This window comes from Hydra vulgaris, chromosome 13 (genome assembly GCF_038396675.1).
Source record: "Hydra vulgaris chromosome 13, alternate assembly HydraT2T_AEP".
NCBI classification, from domain to species: Eukaryota; Metazoa; Cnidaria; class Hydrozoa; order Anthoathecata; family Hydridae; genus Hydra; species Hydra vulgaris.
The window spans coordinates 37665962-37687368 of NC_088932.1; the positions used below are offsets into that span (position 1 = coordinate 37665962).

The 21407-nt window shown below is 27.3% G+C and overlaps 1 protein-coding gene across 2 annotated transcripts in view; it reads left to right on the forward strand.

Annotated features, from left to right (window-relative positions):
- The first annotated feature begins 373 nt into the window (after nt 1-373).
- LOC100205421 (MAU2 chromatid cohesion factor homolog) overlaps nt 374-21407 on the forward strand; it is a 47900-nt gene continuing 26866 nt past the window's right edge. For both annotated transcript variants that reach the window (XM_065815420.1, XM_065815421.1), the window contains exons 1-6: nt 374-805; nt 2988-3005; nt 3154-3225; nt 3423-3524; nt 6922-7019; nt 7312-7339. In XM_065815420.1, the coding sequence (XP_065671492.1) occupies nt 566-805; nt 2988-3005; nt 3154-3225; nt 3423-3524; nt 6922-7019; nt 7312-7339 (558 nt within the window). In that variant the 5' untranslated portion in view covers nt 374-565. The remainder of the gene's footprint in view (nt 806-2987; nt 3006-3153; nt 3226-3422; nt 3525-6921; nt 7020-7311; nt 7340-21407) is intronic.

Below are 21407 nucleotides of genomic sequence, written 5' to 3' on the forward strand. Positions count from 1 at the left end.
TGAGGGCGCCCATACATGTGTGTGCATAGAGGAAAACTATACCCTCTACTTCATATACCATACATCTTTTTATGTTGGCAAACTAGAATCTTTAGTCAGAATGTAACTTTTCTATTGATTAGCTGGTTAATTGTGATAAATTAGAAAATCGAAGTACGTACTTTTAAATTTAACCCTCCCCCCCCCCCCTCCCATACGCTTTCGTACGCTTTTTGACGACCCCCCCCCCCTCCCCCCAATGAGCGTACGTACTTTATGGACGACCCCTAAGTTATGGACTTTTGATAGTAATACAAATTCTAACAATAACTTTTCAGGTCTGCGTTTTATCAAGAATCTAAAATCCTAATATTAGTCATACTTAAATAACGTTAATCCCGTTATAGATTCCGTCTCATATTATTCGACTTTTAAGTTACAAAAAAGGAATACCTAATGGCATTAATAAAAAATATAACTTTATATAAAATTGATTGATCTTCAAAGTCTCACTTTAAAAATTTCGGAGAAGTTTGTGATCTTTAATAAACAGTATTCAATTTTATACTAAGTGGAAATAAGTTATATGGATTTCGATAGTGTTTCAAATGCTTTATTAAATTATAAAACACTTTTGACTCTAGCAGAATACTTTCGGCTATCTAAACCACCATTTGTTCGTGAAGCTATTCATTGTGTACAAGCTACTCTATTAATAAAAAACTTGCCTTCAAAAGAAAAAGCACTTTCTAGATTAAATCTTGCAAAGTTATTACTAGAACACACGAAAAACATTGGACATGCAAGGGGACATTTAGAAGAGTCTGTAAGATTTATTTTATTTATTTGATAATTTTTATATACTTTTAGTGTTCATTTTTCATTCTAAAAAATTTTCAGTTTCGTAAATGTTTCTTGAATTTTTTTTTTTTGACTATCTAGAATTAGTCATTATTACAGTTTATTTTTTAATATTTTGCTAATTAAAAAACCCAATAAATGCATTGTATAACGGATCATATTTGAACAGTTAAATACAAAAAAGTTACTATTAAGCAATTCTTAAGTATTATTGAATTTTTTGTTTCGGAAGGGTCAATATGGGAGCAAAGTTTTTTTGTTTTAGTAATTTTTTAGCATGCATAACATAGATTCAACAACATAAGCTGAATTCCAATTTTGGAATTTTTATTAGTTAGATGTAACAAACTACATTTGAAACCTTTGATTAAAGTCAAATTTTCGATAACTTCCACACTAATAAGAGTTTTTGCTAATTTTGGAGCAGAAGTTTATTCTCTTGAATAGATTATGCTAATATACTATCCATAGTTTAATAATTTCCAAAAACTTCTTTAAATTGGTTTGAATGAAACTATTGTTTATTTTTAAAATAAATAGTGAATAATATAAATAATCAGCATATGTCTCTGAAAATTGCAAAAAGTTATTATGGAGAAATTTGTTAAAGTTTATTGTAAAGAATCAATTTAACTATGTATATATAATAATCTTATTGTATACAAAGCAAGGTGCATTGATTTAATATGGTACCAAAAAGTGATGTTTTCATATTAAAAATTTTTATCCTACAAGTGCATGTACTACTTGATCCAATAGTTCTATAATTCAATAATATGCACTATAATGCTTTAATTTAATAATGACTATAGTAACCCAAAATAGAGATTTTGTAGTAAGGCATCTTTCAGAACAAATATTATATTAAGTTATTTTTAAATAATGTTATAAAAATGGTTGTCATTGTTCCAATTTTAATATTCTTATTTTATTTAAATAAAACTATTGATTTTCTTTTTAAACTTTGAGATTTAATATTTTATTGGCAATTAAAAGTTCTAACTTTGTAACATAATTGTAAGAAAAATAATTTTAAAAATAAGTTTTTTTTCGAATGGATTTATTTTATAATGTTTTAATGCATAGGTTTTTGTTTATTTTAGCTTTTTCTTCTTCAATAATTCTTAGATGTTTTCTAAAAATTTGTTTTATTTTTTTATATCAGTTCATAAGTTTTGCTTAATTAATCACAGTTGTAAGACTAAGTAGTCTAAGTACTAGGTATTCTGAGTAGAAATAGTCTAAATAGAAGTGTAAAATGTTACAAGAAGGTAATAAAAAGTATAACATATTTGAAAGGGTCATTTCAGAAACACTATAAGTCAATTTTGACAAAAATAAAGCACAGAATTATGTCATATGAGGGTACATGCATGTTATGTCAGACCTTTTAGTCAACACTTTATAAGGCATTGACTGAAAGGGGTGAGTAATGTGAGGGTAGATACATGTTTCTCAAAGAAACATGTATCTACCCTCATACAACACAACATTGTGTTTGACTCATTTTAGTCTATAAATGTGTTTCTGAAATGATCTATTCATTTAATAGCAGGCTTTAAATTACAAATATTTTCTTTCAAATTACAATTTGTTATTTGACTTGATTGTTTAACATTATTTGACTTGATTATTTAAATTTATTAGACTTGATTGTTTAAAATTTCTACCTTGTTAATTAGTAGCTAAAACATATTTTTGTGCAAAATGAAAAAATATTAAATTTTACTTTGTTACCATATGAAAGTTGTTTTCAGAGGTCAATCCATTAACTTTGTATTCTAGTCTGTCTGTCATTTCATTTAATGTCATTTTAAGCATTGGTATTGCATAATTAATGCATAATTTACTTCACACATAGTTTTACATCTTTGAATAAAAACTTTAGATAAAATATTTTCAATTTATCTGTACAAATTGTCTTGTGATGGAATTAAAAGATTTTATTGTCCACATGTTTTGTTCAGTGTGAAGTAAACACTATACAATATTCAAGAAACATAAAAATGTGATGTTTTCATTCTATATTAATATATTTTATAACAATATATGTTTCCTTTTTTTGGTTTTTATTATTTACTCCTATTTTTGTGTTATTTATTTTTTTGGTTTTTATTTATTTTTATGTCTTTTTTTCTTTCTTTTAGCATCAGATATCAGCTTATGTATCTTTTCTAATTTTTAAAAATCTGGTTGTATTTCAAGTTGTTATTTTATTTTCACGTTTCAAAAATATATTATCTAGTTATAAGTGTATTTATTATATTTATATATATTCAAAACAAGCTCAACAATTTCTTTGACTTTTTAAAGATACATGATATTGATGGAGAAAGAATTTTTTTTGAAAGTACTAGTTTGTTAGCTTTTGTATGCGCTGAGCAGGTGTTTATTTATTATTAAAATCATTTTTTCTTTGTTTAAGTTTCCTTTTTTATTTTTAATTACATCCTAACAACTTCTAGTAGTATATTGGGTTTAGATTAAGGTCATGGTCATCCCCCTAATAGTATACTTGGGTATGTATTGAAACAAATTTAATTATTGAGAATTGATTAAATTTTTAAATGTTTGGTTTATAGAATCAAAGTACATTAGCTAAGTCACTTCTAAGAAGTACTTTAGAAAGGTCAGTTTCATCACCATTGAAAATATGGCATTATAGACTAATATTTCAGCTTGCTGTGAGTATTTTTTAATTACAAATAACAACAAATAAATATGATTTGAAACAAAAATTAATAATAATTGAAATAGGTTTTTTTTATCATTTATATTAAACTTAAGTTATACATACACTGCTCCTCTAAACAGCTCTTTAGGAGAACTTTTGGTTTTTGCGTGAGCTATCTGTTTATTAATTAAAAAATTTTGGTTTTATACTTGTTTTAAGCCTAGGGTGCAACAAGTTTTTTTTTTTTAAATGAATGTTGACGTTCGTATCTTTATTAATGACAAATGTCTAATTTAAGAGACATATGTCATATGAGGAAGTTTTATTTTCAAAAAATTGTTATTCTAGTTAACAAGTTATTAGATATATCAATGATGCTTATTGAATTTAATCAATTTTTATGTGCGCACCAATTAATAATCTAATGATTGTAAATTGTTATCTAATATTGATACTAAATAATAATTTTTTCTCAATTTAGTTTGCTGAATTTATTTACAAATAAAAAACGTATAAATTTGAATAAAATAAAATAAAAGGAACTAAAAATAAAAATAAAAATTGTTTTGACATTTTTTTAAAAAACTTTTTAAAATAATATCATTTTAAGTATTTAATAATAAGTTAAAAAATATATTATTGGCATTGTTAAAATGTCAATAATATATATTTTTTAACATATTATTAAATACTCAAAACACAAAACTATAGTAAACATATTAATTTTATATATTCTGTTAGATTATATATATCAGCAAAACTTAAAAGTTATTTTCAAACATTTTAAGTGTTTTTATGTAAACAAACATTTCTTCACTTTAAGAAAAATAAGAAAATTAAAATAAAAAGCATACTATAGAAAAAAGCAATCGAAATGTTTAAGCTTGGTTTCTTTTAAGGTAATTGCAAATGCATTTATTTTAAGTAAAATTTTCCATACTTTTGATAACGCATACAAAAACCATGCCAAAACATAAAATACTTTCTTTGATAGCGTATTAGTTATTTTACTTAATACCAATCCTATTGAAAGAAATAATCATCTTTTAGCATGGTTTCTTTTGAAGTCTGTAAAATGTGTTTTAAATTTTAGTAACTAATTATTTTTTATTATAAATATATGTTTTTTATAATGAAAAAATATCAATCGCATAATTATTTGGAAAAAAATTGCTGAAGTAATGCATGTGTTTTTAAAGATTTTAAGCAAAGCCAATGTTTGCAAACGCAAAAATATAGAAACATGACATTTATTTTTTTGTCTTTTTTTTAACAAAAGTTTGCCTGTTTGTAGATTTGTTGCGCCATGTTAAGCATATGCTTGTTTCGTTAATATTACAAGAATATATACATAGCAAGTGTCATTTATTGCAGCATGAAATTATTCTTTAGATGAGTGTTGTTTTTACTGCTTATAAAAAAAGTTTTTTATTTTCTTATTGTAATAGAATGCAGGTGTTTTAAGAAATATTAAACATAATTATTAAGATGACTGTATTTATTATTTCAGTTACAATGATAATTATACTTTTGAGAGAAAAAATTATACTTTTGTGAGAGCCACAAAATGCTCCAGTAAACCATTTTAGGGTAGTGTGGGTGAGAGTGAGAGCTAAAGCTCTCGCTTCCCGTCGAGGTCTGTTATATAGGCCTCGGCGGAAATGACAGCCTTAGCTTTAGTTTACAGTAGCAATTTAAAACTCTTGCAAAAATATAATATTTTCATATATAAAAAAAAAAATTCAATTAAAACAGACAGTTCAAGTTTCCTATTGTCTGTTTTTGCTTACAAAATGCAATTTTTTTTGCATAATTATTTTTTTGTAGTGCTTGAGATTATATTTCAACTATACAAATGGCTAATAACTTGTTAACTTTATAATATAAGTTATTTTATACTGCAACAGTTGTTTTGTTTTTAATAGAGCAGAATTTTAGTATTGTAAATGTGAATATATTTTTTACATAATTATAATACAAAGTTATAACAGAATTATTAAAAATAAAATTTTTCCTTTCCTTTTTAAACACAGATATGCATTGCAGAAGAGTTTTTTTTCCTAAATTTTTTGGTGTGAAATACTGTGTAATATAACCATAATAAGGTCAAGTTTGCAAAGTTTGCAAAAGTTTCCTTCAAGGTCAAGTTTGCAAAGTTGTTTATAAAAGAAAGACATTATGGTTAAAACTATTGGTAAAAAGATAAAAAAAGCAATGTCATTCAAAAAATAAACTAAAGCATTGCATAATAAACTGCAATGCTTTTTTAAAGACGCGTTTGTTGTAAACAGAAAAAATAAAGTTAAAAAAGAGTGTTGATTTAAATGCAAATATTTTTTACTAGATTAAACTAACTGATAAATATTACACTCTAAATTATATTGATAAATTATAAAATTATTAAACTGATAAAGTATAAAATCTAAATTATTAATAAAAATATACACTCTAAATTATTGCATAATTTTTATTTTATATAATGAATTGTATATTTTATATATTGTTTATAATAATATAAATCTGTCTCAATTAGAACAAATGTGTATATATATATATATATATATATATATATATATATATATATATATATATATATATATATATATATATATATATATATATATATATAATGAAAATTAGCAGTATGCTTGTAACAAGAATAAAATCAAATTATGTATTTGATAATCAAGTTTTTTTAATGAAAAAATAGATAGTTCCTAGAGTTTGCAGCAGGGATGCAGAGTCCCAAAAAGGACTCCGGATTTGAAAGTCACAAAAAGATTACTTTATCCTAGTTTTTGGTATCCAGGAGCTCTAAAAATATAAATAAGTTTATGGACTACTAATTGGAAAAAAATTAAGACTATTAGGTTAGAGGAACAATCATTTTTTGAGCCCGGAGTTCTTAAGTGTAATGGCGGCAAGGACTCCGGGACTCCAGTACTCCGGGCTTAAAAATAACAAGTTTCAAGTCATTAAATCTCATGAATTTATTTCTTATAGCAGATCATAATTCAACAAACATGTTTAGAGCTTCTGGAAACTACAGACTTGGAAAAAGTAGAGATATAAAGCCGGAGTCCTTTTGGGACTCCCCATCCCTGGTTTGCAGAAACCAAAAGCTCTTTTAAAAAGCTGTTTATTCCCTTCAGAGTTTTTCTCAGTTCTTGCACTTATTTTCTCCTGCCGAGGCAGGAGAAAATAAGTGCGAGAGGTGAGAAAATCTCTGAGAATATATCTGAATATATATATCTATATATATATATATATATATATATATATATATATATATATATATATATATATATATATATATATATATATATATATATATATATATATATATATATATATATATATATATATATATATATATATGTTTTTGATATGTATCTTTTATTTTTAAGGAGGTTCATGCTCATGACAAGGAATTTAATGTTGCTATTGATTTGTTATCAATGCTTGGTGAAACAACTGCTTCACAAAATGGACATGAGTTTGTTAGGTTAGTTTTTAGACTAATCCAGTTATGTATTTAAGATTTATAGTTACTATTTAATTAATTATGTATATCTAAATACAATACACACATTGAATGTACACTAACTTAAATTCAAATAAATATTTAGTTTTATTGTATTATGTAAATAAAATAATAATTTAGTATGCATGTATTTAAGTACTATGTTATATTATATGCTATATTATATTATACAAAAATGATGCATACTATAGTATGCATCTTTTTGTGTTCTATTTTGTGATTTAGGATAGTTTTATATTGTTTTTCTTTTTAGTTTACTGTTTCTCCTGAGCAAGAGCATGGTATTTAAAAAAATGTTTTTTTATACTTTTTATTTTTTTATTTTTAATGTTTGCTATTAATTTTAATAGATTACATCAGTGGGCATCAAAAAACGACGTCTTTTAAACGTTCAAAAGGCATTTGAAACATTTAAAAGATGTTTAAAAGATGTCTTTTTAATGTCCCGTGCTCACTGGGACATATATTATAATCTCCTAAATTTTAAAAAGTATAAATAAAAAGTTTTAAATATTTGTTATTTTTTTCCAAATTTAAAAATAAATAACGCTTTCCTTTTTTTTTTAACTTGAATGTTTTAAACTTTATTAGTATTTGGTTTTTGTTCACATGAATAAAATTTTATGTGTTGAGAAAGTTAATTTCAAAATACGCTTTATATAAACACCAAGAAAAACAATTTAGTAAACTTTGCAGTGGTTTTGAGTATTATAAATTTCAAAGTTTGTTTTAAACAATGATAGGCAAAAAGTATAATTAGATATTTTTATTTACATTTACAATATAGTTAGATATCTTCAATTCTCATACAGTAAAATACAATATCTTTTAGTATCATATTAGATTTGTTGTGTGAAATAAGTTTTTGAGCATTGTATAGTGTAATTTTTGAATATTGTTATAAGTCATTTATAACAAATTTTGAATTTGTTATAAATGTACAGATAAAAAGTGAATTTAGCAGTTTATACTTAATACTGTATTATGCAATTTGAACAGTAATTCTAATTGAGATTCAGAATTAAATACTTACTATGAAGAAGCTAAAAAATAACTTTTTGTAAAAGAAGGGAAAAAGAACAAGAAAATTTTTGAAAAAAAAACAAATCTTCATAAAAAAAAAAAAAATAATACAAAATAAAATAAAAATAACTTAACTAAAACTAAATTAAAAAAACTAAAACTTAACTAAAATAAATAATAAACTATAACGATAAGATTATCTAAATTACATTTGGAATAAATAATTTTGAACCGTTTATCTTTACTAATGTTTTTATAATATACATTTCATGTAATGTACTATTATGGGAAAAGCTTTTTAAGTAAAGTAACAACTTATATCTAACAAATGTTTATCAAATACGCACTTATATAGCGATACTTATATAAATATAAAAAAATATATATTATTCATTAGTATTTTTGAAAAAAATCATAAGTGGTGATTTGTTACTTTATTTAAATGCATTTCAATAATAAAAAAAGATAAGTAAAGATCATATCATTTAATTCAAATGGCTTTCAAAAAAGATTGTCTTCTTTTTTCTTCTCAACAAAATATTTCTACTTTTCGAGTTAATTAACTTTAATGATATAAAGTTTATTAAAGAAACCGTCACTGTTTATAGTCGTCGCTTATAAAATTAAAATTTTTTTTTACATAGTTTTTACCTTTTTTAAATTTACTTATAAAAAAAATCTTATATAATTAAATAATATAAATAAAAATTTATACAACTTTTAATGATACTTTAATTAAAATCATTAACTACTTAATTTAAAAGGATTTTTCTATTATAAAAACGTTAGTAAAGATAAAAGTGTCCAAGTTATTTATTTTCAATGTAATTAAAAACCAATTTTTTCAGCGCATTTGTTAAAAACCGTGGTTAAATTGTAAAACAAAATATTATTTGCGTGGTCATATAAAGACTTGAAATCGCACGCCTTTCTGGCCAAGCCTAGTATATATATATTAGGGTGGTGGTAAAAACAACTTATTTTAAAAATGTCAGCTGACAACCCCTAAATGTGTTTTATATAATAAAATAATACTGGATTTAAAAAATTTTTGAATAAAAAATATTTTTACGGGTGCCACAAGGCCCTTATGCATCAAACAGGTTCCTAATATTATAAAAAAAAAAGTTTTTCAAAAGTATGTCATGTTGGGTCTCAAAAGAAGCAAAATTTTAAAAAAATTTCAAAAATAACAATTATTTTTTTTTAAAAATTGTAATTTTATAGTTTATTGCAAAAAAAATGACCTTTTAAACTAAAAATGAAAAAAGTTTATTTTTTTTAATTATAATTTCAAAAAAATCTTAAATAATAGTTTTTTTATAAAATAATTGTTATTTTTAGAATTTTTATAAAATTTTGCTTCTTTTGAGACCCAACATGATATACTTTTGAAAAACTTTTTTTTTTATAATATTAGGAACCTGTTTGATGTATAAGGGCCTGTGGCACCCATAAAAATATTTTTTATTCAAAAAATTTTTAAATCCAGTATTATTTTATTATATAAAACACATTTAGGGGTTGTCAGCTGACATTTTTAAAATAAGTTGTTTTTACCACCACCCTAATATATATATATATATATATATATATATATATATATATATATATATATATATATATATATATATATATATATATATATATATATATATATATATACACATATATATACATACATTCCTATAGTTTGACATCTAAACTTAACATTTTGATGGCCTTCTAGGCAAAGATTTATAGGATAAACAGATTATATCTGTTGACTAGCCTTGTACCTCTTCTTCATCAAATATAAATACATCTGCTGGCGCAGATGTATTTATAATACATTATTTCCAGTTTAGGGTGTTGAATGCTGGATCTTTTTGACTCAATGCATGGGTTTTGCTTGTGTCTCTGTTCTTATAACATTCTATTATCTCCTAACGAGATAACAGCTCTAAAACTCAGTTTTATGGTTCTGAGGCCGGCTGGTAATCAGGTTTCCCGATCTCTGTGGTTGCGCTCAGAGAGGCTGATTCCATCAACAACCGTAAAGTATCTGAGTACTAACAGTGCCATGTTGCACATGTATCAGGGATCTCTTTCCGGATATTTTTATATTCTTTGGATATCCGGAAAAACTTTTAGTTTTTCCGGATATCCAAAGCATTTTCCATAAATACAAGTTTCGCTATGTATTTTTGTAATATATTTAATTTTTAAGCTTTTTCACTCATCAATCATAGAAAAATTATGAAAAGTTTGAAAAAAAGGTATTAATACAACTTAGCTAAAAGCAAAATTTAAAGGAAAATATATTCCAGATTTTTTCTGGGTATTTTATCCAAGCAATTTTATGAATTTTTAAAAAATGACCTGGATGATCTGTGATAAATGGTGTCCCTGTTCATACTTTTGTTGTGCCTTGTCAAGGCCACATTTGTTGGTGTCCTTTGTTTCGGCCTAGGGTTTAATAATAGTAATGAGGCAATCGGTTGGGCTATTAAATAGTGTACTGAGTACTATCTATGCTTTGAGTCAAGTTCTTTAACAAATTTAAAAATGACTAAAGTACCAAAAACTATAAAACACAAAAAACCATCGTCATCACCAAGTTCTCTAAACCTATCATTCACTATTATTCGTGGTTTTTGGAGTAACTTTTCTTCTGTTGAGTCTTATCTCTTTCAAAGTTCACCAGACCTATTTGCTCTTTGTGAGACTAATTTGAGTTTGGCTGTCTCATCTTGTGTTCTTAGTGTTGATGGTTATCTTCCTTTGATTTGTAAAGACTCCAATAGTCACATGCTTGGTCTGGGCATTTACATTCGTAAGAATTCACCCATTTGTCAGGAAACTAGGTTTGAATCCACCAACTATTCTTTATGTGCTTTCCTTTAGCACCACTTCACTCTATTGCCTTACAAATACAATTGCCACTGCTCTGAAGAGCTAGTATTTCTTGTGCCATCTACTAAAATTCGTTCTCGTGTTACTTGTCATTCAATTAAGTCTCATCCTGTTTCTGTGACTATTTTTAAGTGCTCCAAAAACTCATATTTGTCTAGTTTTTTTCCTCAATTGTCAATTTATTGGAATTCGCTTCATCTTGTCTTCCTGATTCATATAATTTGCAATCTTTCAAGTCATCTGTCAACCGTTATCTTGTTAAATAAACTTCATCTCTTACTGGAAGAGAATGAAGAGTTATGAAAACCCTTCAAGGTGTTAGAAATGACAACATTCAAACACGTTTAAATTAATAAGTTAAAACAATAACAAAACAAAAATAAAATTATTATATTATATAAAAAAATGACATTCATAAATATTCATTTTTAGAATTCAAAATACAACACAGCATATTACAATTACTATCTTATTTAGCAATAGATATTCTCTCTTCATTCTCTTCCAGTAACTTCCAACTCTAATAGTGGTTGCTTGCAGCCTTGTTGGAAGCAAAGATGTCAAAATATATATATATATATATATATATATATATATATATATATATATATATATATATATATATATATATATATATATATATATATATATGTATATGTATATATATATATATATATATATATATATATATATATATATATATATATATATATATATATATATATATATATATATATATATATATATATATATATATATATATTTAGTAATAATGATAAAAAAAAGCAAAACATTTGTGGTAAAAAAATTTATAACACTTTATAATACTTGATTTAGTCTTTTGACAAAATCAAGTATTATAAAGCTGTAAAACCGTTTAATTGAGGTAACTAATTAAATTTTATTGTTTTTTAAAAATCCACAATAATGCACCTTTATAGACTGGAATGTTTGTTATTATTTTAATTAAAATAAAAACATTCAGAATGTTTGATATTTTTATTTTTTTACTGTTTACATACATTGGCTAACAAATAGTGGGCAAGTAAAACATGCTAGGAGTGCTGTTGCATCGACTGACAAATAGTTAGAACTAAGTTAAATTTTATATGAGCAACAGTTGCTTTACTTACACTTTTTTAAGTTGGAATTGTAATTATGTTATCAATTTAAGTATTTTTTTAAATTGATAATTAATAAATTTTGAATCCCTATTTTTTATTTTTTTTTGATGTTAATTCCCCTCCCCAAGGCTGAGAAAGCCACTATTGTTGAGGAGGCTACTTAGTTGTGGTTACAACCCTCTCTCAACTCTATAACTCCAAAACACAAACCTTGGCAAACTGTGGTACTTTTGCTAATTTTTTTGAGTATAGCATGTTAATGTTATTTTGAGTACAACAACCTGGCATGTCTTCCTATTTTTCTTAAACATTTGCATTCACTAACTTAACTAGCATTAGCTGACTTGTCCATCTTGGCTTGAATAAAACTAAAACTTATCATTTGTAATAACAGTCTCCATAGATTGTTTCTAAATAGGGTAAATGTAGTTGTCAAAATCAGGGTTGTGGAGTCGTAAAAAAAAAGTATTGACTCCGACTCCAATCGTTAAAATTTTCAGAGTACGAATCCAACTCCAAAGCTAAGCAAGTATGGAATATATGAATATATGAAAAATTTTTTGGAGGTTAAATATTTTGTATATGCACATGCAATACTGAGAAGTTTTACTATTGGACTTGCAATTTCGTTTTGCAACTCCGACTCCGCTACCAATTCCAACTCCACAGCCCTGGTCAAAATACACATTTCTATTAGTTTTAACGAAACATTAAAGCATTCTGACCAAGAAAGAGCTTATAATTCCAAAAAATTGCCAATTAACAATCATATCTCTTTAACTTGCGCTATTGAAGTTTGAAGTTTTTTTGATTACATTATAGATTTAATTTATACTTTTTTTTTTAAATTGTTTTTGGAAAAAATAACAAAATACAATTTTTTGAGTGGGAAACTCAAGTTAAAAAATGAGTTAAAAAATTTACATTATTGAAACTAAAACTTGTTATTTACGTCAGAGTGCATTGTTAAAACTGTTTGCATCGTTAATATTATCAACTAATTGTAACAACGATGGATAAATTAAAAGGAAATGAAACTTTAAGATCTAACCGTAATAATGCGTGCACAACAAGAAAAGTTATTAAAAATAATTGAGGCATTGGAGGCAAAAACAACATCTTACCCCTCATGGTCAGACGTTGTTCATGGAAAAAAAAGTGAGACATAACTAATCAACCTGAATGTGTCAATTATAGAACAAAATGAATGAAAAAATAAGGAAGCTAATATAATAATATTTGATGTAACAGAATCTGATGCAACAACCGATTTGGAAAAACAAGCTAATGATTTTAATGTTGTGGAAGAGATATTTAACATGATCGGAAAATCATGTTCACCTATCTTTGTGAGAAGATTTAGAAAAAAAATTGTTAGTCAAAAACCTGCTCAAATTTTAGTACACTTTAGGGACAAAACACAAAGAAATACTACACTTGCGGCAGCAAAGGAATTATGCTCACATGAAAATTTGAAGGATATATTAATTAACCCAGATAAAACATTAGTCAAAAAAGCCTTTGATTATGCTTTAAGACAGAAAAAAAAAAAGGAAAAATAACTCTTTGCAAAATACGGATACCTTTGTTTATGGGATTCGGAGGCAACAGATTCTCAAGATTAACAAACAACAAGAAAAACCTAAAAGTTTTATATACAAACGCAACCTTATTAAATAAAAAACTTAATAAACTTTCTGTATTAGCACAGTTTAATAAAATAGATGTTATAATGATGACAGAAATGTGGTTTATTGCCGAACCAGTATCATATAATCTTGTATTTTTCTTTTCTTCTCCTGCAATATTTAGATAAAGTTGAATATATATTTGGAATTTTTCCGTGATTTCTGTTATTTGTAAATTGCAACCATGAGTGATAATGTAGAAGATGAGAAGTTATATGATGAACTGAAATAAATTGCTTATTGCGAAGAGGACGAGGTGTTTTTTTGTCAAGTTGACATTAGTGTAGGGGAGGAAGTTGGCAAACTTTGCGGTGCAACATGCAAAATGCAGTACGAGAGAAAAGAGAAATGGAAAAAAAAAACCACCGCCAACATGAAACACTATTTTGTCAATAAACATTTGACACTTTTGACAAAAATTGTTGAGGCAAGAGAGCAGAAACTGAAGAAAGAGAAGGCTGAAAAGGAAAAGAAGCGCATCTTATCTGTTTTTGGAGGAAATTAGGGTTCGACTGGTGAGGCGAGAAAAGTACAAGCACCCATCGATGGCTTTCTCAACAAAGTTACCATCACAATTTCGAAAGAAGACTTTAAGAAAGGCATGAACATGATGATTCTTCTAAACGGCATTCCCTTTAACCTATTCAGCAGTGAAGGAATCAAGGTTTTGACTGGCGATTTGGCAAAACATTTTGACTTGAAATTCAACCGGGATTCTGCTCGAAGTCAAATCATGGCTTTGGCTCAACAAAAGCAGGCTGAGTTAAAAACCAATCTACAGGGAAAGTTGGTTTTTCTGAAAGTTGATGGAGCTTCAAGACATAATCGAAGCTTTCTTGGCGTCAATGTGCAGTTCTTCATGGATAGCGAAATCACTCTCAAAACTTTGGTAGCAGTTGACAATCATGCTAGACACAAGGCAAATCAAATTCAAGAATCTCTTGAAGGCGTACTGGAATCGTATGGCATCAGGAAAGAAAATGTCCTCGGAATTACGACTGATAATGGATCGAACATGGTGAAAATGGTTGAGGACTTTGGAAAGACATATAAAGGTGACGTCATTGGCGAGTCTGCTGAAGAACATGCTGGCGTCGAAATCGAAGAAGAACATGAGGTTGAAATTGAAGGTGATCTGAACTTCAACGAAATATCGAAAAACATGAACATTAAAACATTAATCTGCAACATTGTGGTGCTCACACCTTGCAGCTGGCTGTTAAAGACGGCTTGGAAAAACGAGGCATTAAGTCTCTGGTTGGCAAAGCTTGAGATGTAGCAAAAGCTTGTCGAACGTCGAAAGCAAATGAATTTTGCAAACAACACAAAACGAAAAAGGTACATACAATATAATTGCAATTGCATACAATATAATTGCATACGATATAATTGCAATTGCAAATCGCAATAAATGAAAATGTTTAAATGAATATTACTAAGAATCTGAACTTGAGTTTTTTTTTAACATTCGTCAATCATGCGTTTTCAAATGTTAAAAACATTCAAATTTAAAAAGAAAATTACTCAAATTTACAGGTTGCAATAATCGGCAATGCAACCAGATGGTCCAGTACATTCAACATGCTCAACCGACTTCTTGAGATGCGTGACGTCTTGAATGCACTGGAAGCGGAATTTAAAACCCGTGACTTTATGCTTCTAAATTACGAGTGGAAGCAAATAGAGGAACTTGCAAAAATCCTCAAGAAACCGGCAGTCGCAACTCAACAATTCCAGAGTCAGGATCTCACGCCTGGGAACTTTATTTACATTTGGGAAATTCTGAAGGAGGAGCTAATTTCTGGTGAATTCAAAGCATCTGATTTTGGGAAGAATATCAGGGATTCAATGGTACATCGGGAATCACTTTTGTTCGATAATCCCTTTTTTTGTGCTGCTGTCTTTGTAGATGTGCAATATCAATGCCTTCTTGGAGAAGAGCAACAGGTTTTTATCTCAATTTTCAATCTATTACTTTTTTAAACGAAAATTGGAATTTAAAGTTACGTATTTTTAATGAAATTCAAAATACTGTTTCATTTAACTTTTTGACATTCTACTTTTTTCACTGCAAGAATATGATAGATTATAATTTGTTTGAAGTTTAAAAACATTAAAAATGCTTTACAATATTTCAGTTGGTTGCTGAAGACACTCTGTGGAAGATCCAGAAAAAGCTCAATGAGCAAAATAAGTTCGAAATCAAGGGGAGTGGAATTGGTCGTTATGGAAATGGCTCTTGCAAGAGTACTGAAAGCGGTTTGAAATATTAAGAGGAATCCGAGGAAATAAGTCCCAGAAAAAAGATGCGAGTTCAAATGGAACGTGCTCGGAAGCAAAAAAGTGAGCAGTGCAGCCAAGACGTTGTTAGTCATAAACGATTGGAGGAAAAAGAATTCCGAGAGGCTATTCAAAGTTTGCCAAAGCTTGCTCAACAGATCATGAAGAAAAAGGATGATGGAAATTTGAAGTGCGAAACTGTTTTAGACGGAATAAAACTGTTTCCCGAGTTGATCCAGAAAGCATGCCAGATTGCTTCTGCTCTTCCTATTACGCAAGTCAGCGTGGAGCGGGTGTTTTCTGGCTTAAAATTTCTGACTCCGGACCAAAGAAGTTATGGAATCGGATTTGATTGATAGCATGGTTTTTCTTTGAATGAATAAAGAGTACATTTGACTTTTGAGTGTGTATTGACAGAAAAAAAAATGAGAAAACGTTTTGAATTTGAAATTTGATGCTAAAAAAGTTTCTTGGAAAAATTTTGTAGAAATGACCAGGCAAAGGCATAAATTTGCAAGTAGGAAATGAAAGGATATATGAAAGGGTTTATGAAAGGGACTGATTCTTCATAAAAATGTAATAGTTTATTTTTCATTCATTAAAAAATTTATGAATAGACAGCAAGGTATACTTTTAAATCCTATTCTTCCATTGACATTACAAGGAGCCGGAGCCGAGTTTTTGCTGGGAGCCGGAGCAGAGCCGTAAAAAAAAATTAGGCAGCTCTGCAAGCCTGTCTACAGACCTCCTAACTCGGCAAACATTTCAAACCTCTGTAAATCTATTCTAGTGGCTAAACATGTTTACAATAGTAGTGCTTTTACAGGTTTTTTGTTGACCGGGGACTTTAATTATCCAAATATAAAATGGGTTGATGATATCTTCACTGGTGCATATTCAGATCTAAATTGTTCAGAATTTCATTTCAAAGAAACTATAAACAACTGCTTTTTGTCACAAAATGTATTTTTTCCAACATTTCAAAAGACGGATAAAGATTCGACTAACATTCTTGATCTTATATTTACAGAAAATTCAAATTGTGTTTCTGAACTTACATCAAATCCTCCTTTAGGTAAGATTGTTCATGCACATATAATATTGACTTGGAACTACTTGATAAGCGCTAATAATATCAATAAAAAATTTATTTCAAGTTATATATATAAAATAGGTGATTATGTTAAAATGATAAAATATTTTAATTCAATTAATTGGAAAGCAGTATTTGGGGATAGAAGTATTAATCAGTGTTATGACAAATTTTTAGAATTATCTACGGTGCCCTGTAACAAGTTTATCCCACGTTCTAAAAAATACGGACAACCACGACAAGCTTGGATTACATCTGATATAAAGAAACTAATTATTGGAAAAAAAACAAATATGGTCTAAGTTTATTGCATCAAGCAGAAATATTCTTGAGTTATTAGCAAAATATAAACCTATTAAAACTAAGACTCAACATTCTATTGAATTAGCTTTGAAACAATTTGAACATGGCTTAGCTAAAAGTTCTAAATCAGGTCCTAAGAGATTTTAATGCATATGTGAACAGCAAACAAAAGTATATAGAAGGAATTTGCACTTCAAGGTTTCCAGATGAGACTGTGAGTGATAACCTTTTAGATATTACAAATTTGTTAAACACATATTTTCAATCTGTATTTACTGAAGACGATAACAAAACCTTACCGAGTTTTGCTCCTGTTACTCATGTTCACTGTGAAAATGATATAAACAAAATAATCAGTTTAGAAGAAATTCTTGTTCAATTAAAATCATTGGATAAATACAAATCCTGTGGGAACGATGGAGTCCATCCGTATGTACTGAGTACCTGTTCTTGAAGTCTAAGTATTCCTATTTAACATATTTTTAAGCTATCACTAAAATTGGGAGTGGTACCAAAAGCATGGAAAGACTCAAACTTAGTTTTGATTTTTAAAAATTGCAATAAGCTTGATCCATCCAACTATAGAACTGTTTCTCTATTGTCAGTTATATGCAAAATTTAAGAAAGGATATTAAAAAAAACTTCATTCGGTATCTTTTAGGCAATAGTTTGATAAATAATCAGCATGGTTTTTTACCAGGTAAATCTTGCTTTACAAATTTACTTGAAAGCCAAGATATTGTAACTCTAGCAGTGGATCAAGATTATTCTATTGATATCCTCTTTACTGACTTTTCTGATGCATTTAACAGAGTTCACCATAGAAAACTTATATTAAAAATTGAAATGTACAGTATAAAGTGATTCATTCTTAAATGGATTAAGTCTTTTTTATCAAATAGAAGGCAAAGAGTTGTATTTGAAGACATTGCTTCTAGGTGGTTTAGTGTTTTAAGTGGTGTACCGCAAGGTTCTGTTCTGGGACCAATTTTGTTTTTAATTTATATCAATAATCTTCCGGATAAACTAAAAAATAAGTGCAAGCTCTATGCTAATGATTGCAAAGTTTTACACATAATCTGTGATAACAGTAGTAATGATCTACAGGATGACATAAATTCTATTTTTAATTGGTGCAATGACTGGAGTATGCTACTAAATGCGGTAGTGGTGTAGTGGTAGAGCGCTCGCTTCATAAGCGAGAGGTTCCGAGTTCGATCCCCACCACGTCCCTGGTAGTACCGTGCTCAACTTGTTTCTCCGCGCAGCGGCCTTGTTCGTCAAGGTTCGTGTTTCGGAGTTATAGAGTTGAGAGAGGGTTATAACCACAATTAAGTAGCCTCCTTATCTGTAGTGGCCTTCTAGGCCTTGGGGAGGTGAAATGACAAAGAAACAAAGAAGAAGAAGAAAATATAGAAAATGTAAAATAATGCATGTCAATAAAAGTAGTAAATTAAATAAAAATATTTATAAATATTACATTTCTGATTATCAATTGCGTACTGTGTATTTTGTAAATGATCTTGGTATCATGTTTAAAAGCAATCTGAAATATGGTCATCATATATCTGCATGTGTTTCTAAAGCAAATAGAATTTTAGGCCTTATCCAACACGCATTTTCATTTTTAAATGCTGATATACTTAAATTGTTATATGTTTCGCTAGCATGCCCTCATCTAGAATATGCATCTTCTATTTGGAATCCATTTTTAAGACATTAATCTTATTGAAGGAGTACAACATAGAGCAACAAGACTAATTCCAGGATATTCAGAGCTACTTTATGAGGAAAGATTAAATAGACTTAGTTTAACAACCTTATCTATGAGAAGAGAAAGAAGCGGTTTAATTAACTTATTTAAATGTCTTAATAATTATTATCAGCTAAATACAGTATCTTCCCTAAGGAACTTTTGTTGACCAACTGGACCAGCTGGTAGTGTTCGTGACTATATCCACAATCATAGGTATACTTCTGAGATCTGTAGACACTCGACTAGAAGGAATTTTTTTTCCTATCGTGTTATTCCATTTTGGAACAATCTGCCATTTGATGTCGAACTTAATAAGTCAGTGTTAAACTTTAAAAAAAGTCTTGATGAACTTTATTATGTGAATTAAAATTTCAAATTGTAGTTTTTAAACTTGCTGCTAAAGTGGATTACCACCCAGTAAACATTTGCTCACTGCAGCAATTAAATAAATAATTATCAGATCATATTGTTAAAGTATGATGTTCATTTCATCTAAACAACTTATTTATTTAAAATCTTATTCAAATTTGGAAAAGTAGTCATGATTTTTAATAAGAAAATATTAATCATTATGTCAATTTTAATAAATTGATAAATTTTGATAATTTGCATATTGATATAAAGGTAATTTTGTTATATTTTCCATTTGGATTTTGATAACTAAATGGTTAAAATGTCAGCAATTTTATACCAATTAGAACCTCTTTAAAAAAAGACAAAAAGAATCTGTATGAATAAAAAAACAAAATCGCTGACAATTTTGATACTGTTAAAATGTCAAAATTAAATCGTTTGAATATTGGCACTGAACAATGGTGTAAATGTGGATACTGTAAAACTGTGCCATTTGAAAAAAATCTCTTTGTTGAGTCGAAATAAAGAAAATAGATATCGCTACAGATATTACAAATTAAGTAACATTTTTTAAATTATAAACTAGTATATGCTGTATTAAAAAAATTGACTATAACAAAACGATTTTAATTTTAATAGACTTGATAATGCTACTCTTTTTTGCAAAAATTATTCAATTTTAAAAATAAAATAAAAAAGGAATACATGTTTTCTCACATGTTCAATACATTATATTCTCACATGATCAAATTTTTTTTTAGCAAATAATTGCTGTTTATTAAACTTTTACACAGTTAAATAAAACAAAATATTTTTTTCTAACAGAATTACTTGATAACAATTAACTAATAACATTAAGTATAACACAAAATTAATTTATAGCAATAGACAAGCTTAAAATATCGGAAAAATTTTATTCTTTTTTTTAATGCAAATTTGGTGAAAATTAGAAAATAAAATAACTAAACAAATTCTTTAGTAATCTATAATGAAAAAAAAAATTCTATAATTTAAAGAAAAAAATAGTTTCTAGATTTTATCGAAATTCTACAAAGGCGTCACATACTAAAACTCTTTATTATTAAACACGCTTGAGTAAGTTATAACTAACCCTACCCTAACCATAACCCTAATTTTAATTCTGAAGGTTAAAAATCACACTAAAATCAAGATGGCGAGCTTTGACTAAAATAACAAAGTTGATTATTTTCTTTTAATCAAAAAAATTCAGCTCCACAAATTTCTTAATAATTCCCTTTTTTATGAACACAGCTTGTTTCGGCACTTAATGATCCTTTTACCTACACTGAGTACTTAAATTTGTAAGCATGGTCCCTTGTTTTACCTTTTTAAAATTTATCTTTAATTTGGTTTTTACCACTAAGTTTATAAATATTGCAAAAATCCCAAGAGAGAAATTCTGACTGCATTCTATACAACATTCAAAGCCAAAATTAAACATGCTATTATAACACTGCTAGATAAAGAATGGCAATTACATTTACAATTGGTTCATGATTTTAAAAACAAGGTTCCATCTTGTATCTGTAAATGTTTGACAATACAAACAGAATTATAAAGATAGAATACACTCTTTGAAATGATTTTATTAGTTAGAAAATCAAAGGCAGCTGCAATACCATTATTGTTGTGCAAAGAACATTTGTTTATTTTATTATTCTTACAAATAACATATGTTTAGTTTATTATTCTTGTATGTTTTCTAGATTTTTTATAATTTTGTTATATTATCTTAAAAAGTACAAATATTCATTTAGAATTCATTACGAGAATATTCAATAGAACTTATTAAAAAAATAATATTTTTTCTTT